General features: G+C 38.9%; 1 protein-coding gene across 1 annotated transcript in view; it reads right to left on the reverse strand.

Moving 5' to 3' along the window:
- LOC118766191 (corticotropin-releasing factor receptor 1-like) overlaps positions 1-12,500 on the reverse strand; it is a 93,802-nt gene that overhangs the window by 36,025 nt on the left and 45,277 nt on the right. Inside the window, exon 4 of the mRNA XM_036509464.1 lies at positions 11,680-11,833. Coding sequence (XP_036365357.1) covers positions 11,680-11,833 — 154 coding nt within the window. The remainder of the gene's footprint in view (positions 1-11,679; positions 11,834-12,500) is intronic.

Below are 12,500 nucleotides of genomic sequence, written 5' to 3' on the forward strand. Positions count from 1 at the left end.
TCTTCAGGAGAGAGAGATAGAGGAATCCGTTGCAAATGATTATCCGATGTTACTTTTCTTTACTAAAACATCAATGTGAAATAGAATATGGACATTTTAACAAGTCAGGGGATGCGACTCGATGGTTAAAAATCACTTTCAAGCTGTTTTATTTTTTCTTGCTATGAAAATCAATTACTAAATTCCAATTAAGAAATAAGGAAATGATAGAAAAAGAACGATGTAGGAGAGTTATCGTACTTGATAGTGTTTCACAGCGGTGAATGCAGTTGGATAGTTTCTATTCATTGTGTCTACTCATTGTACAGAATTAGAGGGAGCTGTATAATGATAGGAGTAACTGCGCTCCCTTCTTCGAAGTTTTAAGCTTTGCCTCCAAAGAAAGTCACGTGCTTTCGCTAGATTGTTTATATATCTTTTCGATATGCAATGAAACTTGCTCAAATGAAATATCAATCTTGAATTTTCACATTGAATTTCATTCCAATTTTGTTAATTGGAAATGAGAGAAAGCTAGTGACTCAGTTTTTAGGAAGCTTGACGTTTCATACACATTCACTGATAGCCTTAACTCCAGATAGATCAGTAATCAGGGTGTATTGAGAACATACAAGGGGATACTGAAAATTCCCTAGCTTTAAGGGTATCGCGAAAGGCCTGGTTAGAGGCCCAAGCTCTTTTATAGGGCTTAGAAAAACTGAAGGACCGCTGCAATAAGTGTGTGGATCTGACAAGGAATATGTTGAATAAAATCATAATTCATTGAATCACCCTGTAGAATATTGTGATTAAAGTGTCCTATGACCGGAATATACTATGACTTGACAGTGTTGTGATCAGAATGATCTTGTGGCCAGAGTATAATTATGACCATTGTGTGGTTCTGATCAGAATCAGCTGATATAATGTTATGACCAGAGTGTGCTCATGACTGGAATGTACAGTGGCATGTAAGTGATATGTGACCAGACTGTGCTTGTGACCAGTGCAGTGTGACTAGAGTCTGGTATGATTAGGGAGCAATTCTGAACTGTAAATGAAGTTCAGAAATATGGAGCACCAAAATAGAATGAAACCAAGAAGTATTTAAAAGAAGCTGGGTTTTGTTTTAACAATTTTTCAAAGGTAAAAGCACAAGAAAATAACTAATCTGCATTAATAACTCGATTTAAAGAGACTTGACTGTAACTTTTGCTGTGTTCATTGTACTCATTAAAATATTGATTTCCTTGTTTTTTAGTAGCCCAGTTGGAGGAGGAAGAATCATATCTGTAACCTTTTGCTTAACCTCTGCGTCTAATAGGGGGAGAAAGTTGTATTCAAGACGGAGATGTGGCACGGAAACTAGTAATGGTGTATATTTCAATAAAGATATCATCTAAAGACTCCGCCGGTTACGACGACGAGGGTCCCAGCTGATACGATCAACGGAACAGCTTGCTCGTGAAATTAACGTGCAAATGGCTGAGCATTCCACAGACACGTGTACCCTTAACGTAGTTCTCGGGGATAATCAGCGTGACACAGAGAGTGACAAGGCTGACCCTTTGAAATACAAGTACAACTCATTTTTGCCAGCTGAGTGGACTGGAGCAACGTGAAATAAAGTGTCTTGCTCAAGGACACAACGCGTCGCCGGGAATCGAACTCACAACCTTACGATCATGAGCTGAATGCCCTGACCACTAAGCCACGCGCCCTCACAAAGATATCATAGATAACCGAGATTATCTATCTCTATTACGGATAATTCATCAAAATACAATCTATTACAAAGCGGGTCTCCAATAAAACAACCGATCGAAATAATGGTTGATCGAATCGACAATCAATCGAATAATAGCAAATATTGAAATAATTTCTTTTTAAAGGTTATTGTATCACGTTTTATTAAAATATATATTATTTATTTAAATGTTACAAAAATGTTTGGAAAGCGTTTTAAAAAAATATTTAAATAATGTTCAATACACAAACACAGTGTACAACCGCCCATAAAATGAGATTATAAAACCATTTATAATCCTGGTGAACTGTATATTACTTCCTAAAAACATTATCGCTATTTTCTATTACTGATTCCAGCTCTACAGAGTTTGGCCCATAAATAAATTAAAGGCCATAAGTCAACATTAACGTAAAGTTATGGAACGGTAAAACATAAACAATACACGCACATACTTATTATTTAATTATTTATTACTTAATTGACTTATCGTATTTCGCATATTTGCCATAATTCGATTAAGTGTTGATTCGGGCATCTCTTACTTTGATTAACTGTTTTGTTTTCAAAATTTTTGATAAATTGCGTTTCGATCCAATATTTCCGAAAAATTGACGCCAAATCCTGTTTTATAACTTATCTTCGTTACATCCAGGACCTTTATTGTAGAATTTAACAAAAACATTTTTTTAAAATCATTTTTGTGTATATGGTGTCAAATTTACCGTTTTCTGATATACTTTCTCTTTTTCCATGATCAGTAATCTACAAAAGTTTTCTTTTCTTTTCTTTTCTTAAAACAAAATAATTTCATGCTATCTTAATAATCACATAAAACAAGCAGCAACTAAATAACTACTACCATCACCACTTCTCCTATCTCTACCATTACCACCACCACCACCACCACCACCACGACAATGGAGGCAATGACCAAACTGTTTATTTAGTGGTTCATTGTTAATTAGTGATAGGAAAAAAGGTAAGAAAATTGCCCTTAGAATATATCTAAATCAGATTTACGGTCAGCGAATTTTGTCACAAAACAAACAATTTATTTCGAAAAAGAACAGCATTAAACATTATTGCCAGCGAAATACGCATCTGAAATGAAGATCAAGGGAGATGTATGTTTAAAATGCCTCCAGCTAACGTACGTTCGTACGTCGTGATCTGAGATGAGATATTTCAAAAGAAAGTAAACTGAAGTTCAAGGAGTTCTATTTGTCTATGTAGATACCACGATGCCACTTCTTTTTCACTTTCTCTGGGTTTCTCCCTTTCTCTGTCTGTCTCTTTCTCTCTCTCTCTCTCTCTCTCTCTCTCTCTCTCTCTCTGTCCCAGTCATTTTAGCTACCCATCTATGTTTTTATCGATCGCTTTCTATGTTTCTCTTTATCTCTCTCTCTCTCTCTCTCTCCCTGTATATATATATATATATATATATTTATTTATATATATATATATATATGTGTGTGTGTGTGTGTGTGTATGTATATATATATATATATATATTATATATATATATATAGAGAGAGAGAGAGAGAGAGAGAGAGAGATAGATAGGTTAATAGATTGATTGATTGACTGATCGATAGATTGATATACCACTGAATTACTTCTTTTAGATTATACTCATAAGAAACAGGGCAGGAGGATGTGATGGTGTATGTTTTTACAATAAAACTAATCACTGGTCAAGAAACTAGAGCCAAAAATGAGAGTCCAATTATCTTGTGATCTTTTTGTGACCAGTAAGCAATCTACTGTGTCTTCTTTAAAAACAACGTAATGTCGTTTGATGCTTAGATAAGATAGAGACCATAAAGAGAAAGAAAAAGAAAATAATAGAAATATTATGTTCTAACAGTATGTCGTTTGTATGAGGGGTGTGTGGTCTGGTGATTAGGGTGTTGTACTTGTCATCGCGAGACCGTGGGTTCAGTTCCCGGACCGGGCGATGTGTTGTTTTTCTTGAACGCAACGCTTAATCTGACGCTAACTCTGCTAAGATTTCGACATCTGACGTACGGCACACCTTTCACCTGAACAGGTAATGGTGAGCTGATTGAAGGAGTGAGCTAATCTACAACACAAGCATTTGATCACTGTAGATAAATATTCTGTGTCGGGTTACTCAGCAAGAAATTGCATAACCGTCTATTTGGGATGGAGATGCTATAATTAAATATCGTTTCTAATAGCGGTGTGTGTGTGTGTGTGTGTGTGTGTGTGTGTGTGTGTGCGCGTGCGTGTTTGTAATCTAGACGAAAAGATACCGAAGAACCAGTACTTTTCGTGTCGCTACTGGAATCACAGCCGGAGTGTTACATTTATGAGCAATGACGTCCTTAACTACCCACAACCAAACCCATCATACTGTGAACAGCCATTCGAAAATTATATGAATCGTAGGTGTGGCAAACGACGGCGGTGTGATTGACACAGATGGTGGGTTCTTGGTTAAATGGTGTTGTTGAGGTTCATTTCTTCGACGAAATTGGCCAAAGAAGAAGCAAAGAACATCCCACTGCTTTCATATATAAGACAATATAGATGGCACCACTTGTTATTGGATGCTGCTACTGATTATGGAAACAGAAGAACTATTCAATGGATAGTGTGTGGAAATTTATGAGGCGTGGATCTGTGGGTAAGAAGATTGCTTCTCAAGTGGTCATGGGCTCAATCTAGCTGTGCAGCACCTTGGGCAAGTTTTATTCTATAGTCTTAGGCTGGCCAAGCCTTGTGAACGAATGAATTTCGTGGACGGAAAGAAAAAAAATAAAGGCAGTCTGTCATGTACGTATGTGTGGTTTGACAGTCTGGACGTGAACTGGGCTCATCAGTTGAGATGCTAATACAAAAGCATAAGATTCTTTAAGCGTTTTTGTGCGATATGAGCAAATACTGTTACGCTTTTGCTTATGTACCAAATCCATCTTCTCTGACAACTTGAAATCAATCATCGGTAAAGTTATTATCGAAGAGAAATATCGAGATTGATAAAGAATAAAAAACACTCGTATATTGACGTTAATATATCATAGTTTCAAGGCGGCGAGCTGGCAGAATATTTACCGCCCCGCTGGCAGAATCGTTACCGCAAAAACGTTAGCACGCCAGGCGAAATTCTTAACGGTATTTCGTCTGCCGTTACGTTCTGAGTTCAAATTCCGCCGAGGTCGACTTTGCCTTTCATCCTTTCGGGGTTGATAAATTAAGTACCAATCGACTCAATCCGTTTGTCTGTCCTTGCTTGTCCCCCTGTGTTTAGCCCCTTGTGGGCAATAAAGAAATAAGAATTGTTACTGTCCCGGACAAAATGCTCAGCGATATTTCTTCCGATGTTATGTTCTGAGCTCAAATGCCGTCGGAATCTACTTTGCCTTGGGTCCCTTCGGAATCGATACAATAAGCACAAGTTGAACACTGGAGTCGATGTAATGGATACATACCCACTTGCTCCAAATTGCTGGTCTTGTGCCAAAATTTGAAACCAGTGTATCATTACTCCAGGGCAGCGAGCTGGCAGAATCGTTTCCGCGCCGGACTAAATGCTTAGAGGCATTTCTTCCGACTTTATGCTCTGAGTTCAAATGCCGTCTATACAATAAGTACCAGTTAAATACTGGGGTCTGTGTATTAGACTTATCCCCACCCCCGAAATTATTGACCTTGTGTCAAATTATAAACCAATATATCATAGATCTCACAACAGTGACACGAGGCTTTGATATTGTACGCGACTGGTAAATTACGTTGAGAGAAAGTTTACGATAAATTCTTATTTTTAGACACGTAAGAGATATACAGAATAAAACGAAATCCATCAAGATTTGAATTTAAAAAACAAGACACTCCAAAGAGAATAATGTAACAAGATTTGTACTGATATTGCCTTCTCTACTCAGCTTCCTGTTCATGATGCGTCGATATTGCAAATTATTTAAGAACGAAGTGATAATTATAACCGGCGGCGTGAAATCCGCTGTTGTTTTCGTCATCGTCTCTATCTGTAAACGAACCAAGGGATCATATATCATTAATACGGTGATCGATCGAGCGATCAATGCTACGGTGTCCCACATGTGAAGAACCAGCGACGAGGAACGATGACCCCTAAAGCTGGTTAACGTGGTTCAGTTAGTCAAATGTTAGTAAAACGAAATTGAAAATAACTCGAATGAGTCGCCAGGGGAGTCCATTAATTTTCTCATTGATCAAACTGATATGTTGTTGTTTTATGTCACTAAAAGCCGTGTTTGCTGCCATCTGAGAGTAAAAGAGAGAGAGAAAGTAAAGGAGAGAGAGAGAGTAAAGGAGAGAGAGTGATGCGCAGAAAGGGAGGGAGAGCGGTTGAGAGAAAGAGATGCATAGATTGAGATAAATAGAAAGGTAGAAAGACATAGACAGAGATAGAGATGGAGATGGAGAGGTAGAGAGGTAGAGATAGAAATTAGAAAAGTAGAAAGAGTTGCAGAGGTAGGAATAAAGAGGTGGAGAGGCACACAGAGAGAGAGATAGAAGGAAGTAGAGAGAGAAATAGAGAGCAAGATAGAGAGGTAGAGAGAGAAAAGTAGAGAGATAAATGGTAGAGAGAAATAAAGAAATGTAGAGTGAGACAGATAGAGAGAGGCAGAGCGAGAGAGATCCGCACAGAGAGAGAAAGAGATGAAGAAAGAGGGAGAGAGAGAGAGAGAGGGGAGAGAGTGATATAAGGAGCAAATGGCATAGAGAGATAAGAGAGGTTAAGGAGAAACAGAAGACGTGAAAGAAGGATCAAAGATGAGGAGAGAGAGAGAGAGAGTAAAGGAAGAAGGGAAACAATATAGGAGAGAAAGCGATAAGAGAGAACAACAGCGAAGAAATCGTACGAGAAGTTAAGGAAGCAGCAAAGGTGAGGATAAAAGAATGGTAAATATTTTAGGAGAGATGAGGAGGAGTTTAAAGTGTAAAGAAGAGAATGAGAAAGAGAGACCCAACGGGAGCTCGGTGTTAGAAGCGAAAAGGCGGAGAGAAATGGGCACGTTTGGAGTTTCAGAGGAGCAGAGAAGAAAAGAAAAAAAAAGAGACTCATAAGGGGTTTAAGTGATGAGAAAAAGTAAAAATGAATAAAGGAAGCTAAAGGAGAGTGAGAGGGAGAAGGAATGAGGGGGAGAACAGTGAAGATGTTTGGTGTTAATCCTTTTGAGGATTCACAGGAGTTGGAAATTTGACGAAAAATAATAGTTTTCCTTAGGCGCATGCATAACCATGCGGTAAGATGCTTACTTCCGAACCGCCGGGTTCCGAATTCAGTTCCAGTGGGTAAGTGTCTTCTTCTATTCCCACCGAGCCGATGTAAACCGAAAGAGCTCGTCGTATACACACACACACACACACATATATATATATATATATATATATATATATATATATATAATATATATATGTGTGTGTGTGTGTGTGTGTGTTTGTTTTCATATAGATACACGCATGCATGCGTTTGTTGTGTTTGTCCTCCAATACCGCTTGACAACCGGTATTGGCTTTTCCCTTACCCCATAACCGAGTCGTTCGGCAAAAAGAGACGGATTGAATAAGTACCAGGTTTTAAGAAACTAAGTACTGGAATCGATTTTTTTCGACTAAACCCTTCATGGTGGTGCTCCGGTATGGCTGCAGTCCAATGACAGAAGCAAAGAAAAGATAAATGACCCACGGCATCTAGCCCTGGTACGGAGAAGATAGCGGTCTGTTGATTTGGTGTGTGCTTTAAATTACTTTTATGACGGACAACTGATTAAGTATAAATAGATTCTCAATACTATTCTGACGGAGGGCGGCGAGCTGGCAGAATCGTTAGCACGCCGGGACAAAACTTAGCGGTATTTCGTCTGTTGTTACGTTCTGAGATCAAATTCCGCTGAGGTCGACATTGCCTTTCATCCTTTCGGGGTTGATTAAATAAGTACCAGTTATGCACCTGGGTCGATATAATCAACTTAATCCGTTTGTCTGTCATTGTTTGTTCTCTCTGTTTAGCCCATTGTGGGTAGTAAAGAAATAGGTATTTCGTCTGCTGTTACTTTCTCAGTTCAAATTCCACCGAGGTCGACTTTGCCTTCGGGGTTGATTAAATAAGTACTAGTTTCACACAGGGGTCGATATAATCGACTTAATTCGTTTGTCTGTCCTTGCTTGTCCCCTCTATGTTTATCCTCCTGTGGGCAATAAATAACATTCTGACGGAATCAAAGAATTCAGAAGCTAAGAACGTTTAGTCTTTTTTAGTACGTTTTATTATATTTTGATTCTTATTCAAATTTCAGTACGAAGAAACACGGAAACAGAAAAATAAGAAAGGAGAAAAAATGGAACAGAAAAAGAACGAGGTGAGCATAAAGCAGTAGAAGGAGGAAGGAAGGGTCTATGGCCCACATACTCCAGAAAGAAGTAAAGACCGCGATAGCGTTGCCGCGTAGAATGGACAGCGATATTCACTGCAGTAGTCCCTCCGCCTCGTTTTCCGACAGGTTACTGTTATCCTTATTTCGCGAAGAACATCGGTAATACTAGGTCCAAGAACACTAGGACGTCTCGACGGCAACCGGCATAAACTGATAGCGCCGAATTGCGCCACTTTATTTATTGATTCTTCTCTCGTCTGCGTTACGGGAGGCGACTCCACCCGCAATTGCATTTACATATGACGATATTCAGCCACGGTCTGACATTAATACGTAACGCTAAACTATGAAACGAAATGAGTGACATTATGTATTATAGGTATAAGGTGGCTCGCTGGCAGAATCGTTAACATACCGGGCGAAATGCTTAGCGGTATTTCGTCTGCCGTCACGTTCTGAGTTCAAATTCGGCCGAGGTCGACTTTGCCTTTCATCCTTTCGGGGTCGATTAAATAAGTACCAGTTACGCACTGGGGTCGATATAATCGACTTAATCCGTTTGTCTGTCCTTGTTTGTCCTCCCTGTGTTTAGCCCCTTGTGGGTAGTAAAGAAATAGGTATTTCGTCTGCCTTCACGTTTTGAGTCCAAATTCCGCCGAGGTCGACTTTACCTTTCATCCTTTCAGGGTCGATAAATTAAGTACAAGTTGCGTATTGGGCTCGATCTAATCGACTGACCTCCTTCCCCCAAAATTTTGAGTCTTTTGCCTAGAGTAGAAACCCGCTGGACGAAATGCTTAGTAGTATTTCGCCCGTCGTTACGTTCTAAGTTCAACTTTCACTGAGGTCGATTTTGTATTTCATCCTTACGGGGTCGATAAATTAAATACCAGTTGAACACATCTGCTCCCCCAAAATGGCTGCCCTTGTGGAAAAATTTGGGACCATTATGTATTACACGTACGGTATTTATTCGTTAAGGCATCTGACTGATAAACTATGGAACAACACCAAAGAAATAATCTGCTCTTTCTTTCTTTCCTTTTTTTCTTTTATCCGTTTTACTTGCTTTAATCACTGGTGTGCGGCAATGCGGGGACACTGCCTTGATCGGTTTAGTCGAACAAATTGACACCAGTACTTATATTTTAAAGCCTCGTAATTATTCCATCATCACTTTTTGCCGAACGGCTAAGTTATAGGGACGTATACGGACGAACACCGTTGTCAGGGGGTGGTAGAGAAGCAAACACAAAGATACACACACACACACATATATATGTATATGAGTGTGTATGTGTCTATGTGTATACATATATATTTATGCACACGTACATACACACACACAGACTCACATATGCATTCACAGTCTATTAAATTCGTACAACAAGGTAGAAGACGTTTGCCCAATGTGTTGCACAGCGTGACTGAACATGAAACCACGCAGCTAGAAAGCAACTACACGACTTCACCATTAGTTTTCCAATGATTTAATAAGTTTTAAAATATTTTTGATAATATTTCGTGGCACTACGTCGGTTACGACGACGTGGGTTCCAGTTGATCCGATCAACGGAACAGCCTGCTCTTGATATTAACGTGCAAGTGGCTGAGCGCTCCACAGACACGTGTACCCTTAGCGTAGTTCTCGGGGAGATTCAGCGTGACAAAGAGTGTGACAAGGCTGGCCCTTTGAAATACAGGTACAACAGAAAGAGGAAGAAAGAGTGAGAGAAAGATGTGGTGAAAGAGTACAGTAGGGTTCGCCACCCCACCCCACTGTCGGTGCCTCATGGAGCTTTAGGTGTTTTCGCTCAATAAACACTTACAACACCCGGCTTGGGAATCGAAACCGCGATCCTACGACCGTGAGTCCGCTGCTCTAACCACTGAGCCATTGTGACTCCACTTTGATAATATAGTCACAATGAAAAGCACAAAAAGCTGCGAATCAATATTTTCTATTGATCATGTGTATGTACCGCTTCCTAGATCGCATATATTTCTTGACTTGAAGATGAAAATAATAGATAAATATTTTCAGAACAGAATAGGTGACAAACATATAGTTTTCAAAAGATTTTTCTCTTTTTAAACAGTGTAACATCATTCCTACCTATGCTGGTTTTACACCATCAGCAAAAAAAGAAAAAAAAAAGAAAAAAACTACATGCTCCAGAGAAAAATATGATTTCAAAAGAAATTTGTATTTCAACGATTTTCTCTTATCTCCCAAAACAATCTTACAGATTGCAAAATAACCATGGATTTTCCATTGACACAACATATGGTAGCTATTACGTAAACTAAAGAGTTAACTGTCACATGACGGATACCTTTGGAAGTATACTTTTACCGTTATAGGGAATTTCAAGAAATTTAGTAAACGCTACAATAATTATCATTTACTTTGCATCAAATTTCTTGGTACTTATACAAAATCCTGAAATAATCTTTTATATTTTTTATTTTATACTACTACTTATTTCAGTCATTAGATTGTGGCCATGCTGGAGCACTGTCTTGAAGACGTTTTAGTCGATCGAATCGAATCCAGTACTTATCTTTTTAAAACCTGATAGCTTTTCTATCTGTCTGTTTTGCTGAACCGCTAAGTTACGGAAACGTAAACACACCTTCCTTCAGTTTCCGTCTACCAAATCCACTCACAAGGCTTGACCCGAGGGTTTTGTAGAAGACACTGGTCCAAGATGTCACGCAGTGGGAAGATCCGGAGACTATGTGGTTGGGAAGCAGGTTTCTTACAACACAGCCGCGCCTGCACCTATTTACTAATGTTTACTAATTTTCAAGCGAATATATTTATTGTCCTAAGTTACAAGGTCCATCTGCTATTTTATCATCCATAGCTGGGGCTCTTGACAGGTAATGGTACTCTGAAAATTCTAGTTGATCTGATGAACAGAACACCCTGTTCATGAAATGAACGAGCAATTGGCTGAGCACTCCACAGACACGTGTACCTTTAACGTAGTTCTCAGGGAGATGCAGCGTGACACAGAATGTGATAAGGCCGGCCCTTTGAATTACAGCTGAGTGGACTGGACCAACGTGAAATAATCTGACTTGGTCAAGGACATAACTCGGCACCTGGTATTGAACTCACGACATTACGATCGTGAGGCGAACACCCTTGCCACTAAGCCACGTGCCTTAACCGACAAGCACTACCACCACGGTGTAGAACAGATTTGTGAATAGTGGAACCTAACAGATAACTCTATACTTCAAAAACTTCCTGAACTCCAGAGTTGGAGCCACTCCAAAGGACGCAGTTAAATGTTTCGCACAACACAGATAAATCCTGAAATTAAGGTGAATTTTAAAATCAAAATTGATATGAAAATTATAAACAATATTTCTTCTGGACTCATATAACCTATGCAGAATAAGTTCGAGTGTGACTGGAAAGGTTACTGCTTTGCTTCCTATGGCAGCCACCCGTAAGTCAAGGTCTCGTCTTCCCTTTCCCTCTCCCAACAGTTTCTGAGACCCTGGAGAAAATCAAGACAATGATGTAAAATAGAACTATGTACTCACCCCAGCCAATTAGTAAGAAATGCCAGAGGTGCATCTTATCCGCGGAATAAGTCCAAACAACGATGATATGTAGATACAGGCCTTCAGCAAACATCCAGTAGAAGTGAGTAGACTGAAAATAGCTGAACGCTATCACAAAACCTTGACACACCCACTGAAAGTAATAAGAAAGAAAGATAAGATCAGTTATAATAAGGAAAGAAAGAGCTTCTTTATAGTTTTTGTAACATTTTCTGAAAAGCAACTCTGAATCCAGTAGATAATTCTTTGTAGTTCAATTGGTATTGGTTCGAGGAGAAAACGCAAGCTTGATCGTTATGAGATTTTAATTTAAAATTAGACAGTAGTAGACTAAACGAATGTTAGTTGATTGATATAAATGGTTTATAACATATTTTTGAAGACCACGGTTTGAATGGGGAGGTCTACAGTCGATGATATAGAGTTTATTAAGTATTAGTAACATTATACTTCATAGAACCCAAGGGGATGTTATGTTGGTATGATGGTACAATATAACAGCTATTTTCCTCATACTTAGGAACCTCATATATTTCATATTTACATTACGAAACATATTCTAGGATGGGTAGACTGATGGATGGTAGAATTGGTAAGGTGTCTATCTAAATGCCTAGCAGTTTGGCAGAGTCGACTGACCGTCAGATAAATCTGCTCTAACGGTATTTAATTACTTTCATTTACGTGCTGAGTTTAAATCCTGCCGAGGACATCCTTGTTTTTCAGTCTATCGAAAATGCTGAAATAAGTTACTTGTTATACAACGGGTATGATTAAATGTTCGATACCATATCCTAAAC

This window comes from Octopus sinensis, linkage group LG15 (assembly GCF_006345805.1).
Source record: "Octopus sinensis linkage group LG15, ASM634580v1, whole genome shotgun sequence".
Taxonomy (NCBI): domain Eukaryota; kingdom Metazoa; phylum Mollusca; class Cephalopoda; order Octopoda; family Octopodidae; genus Octopus; species Octopus sinensis.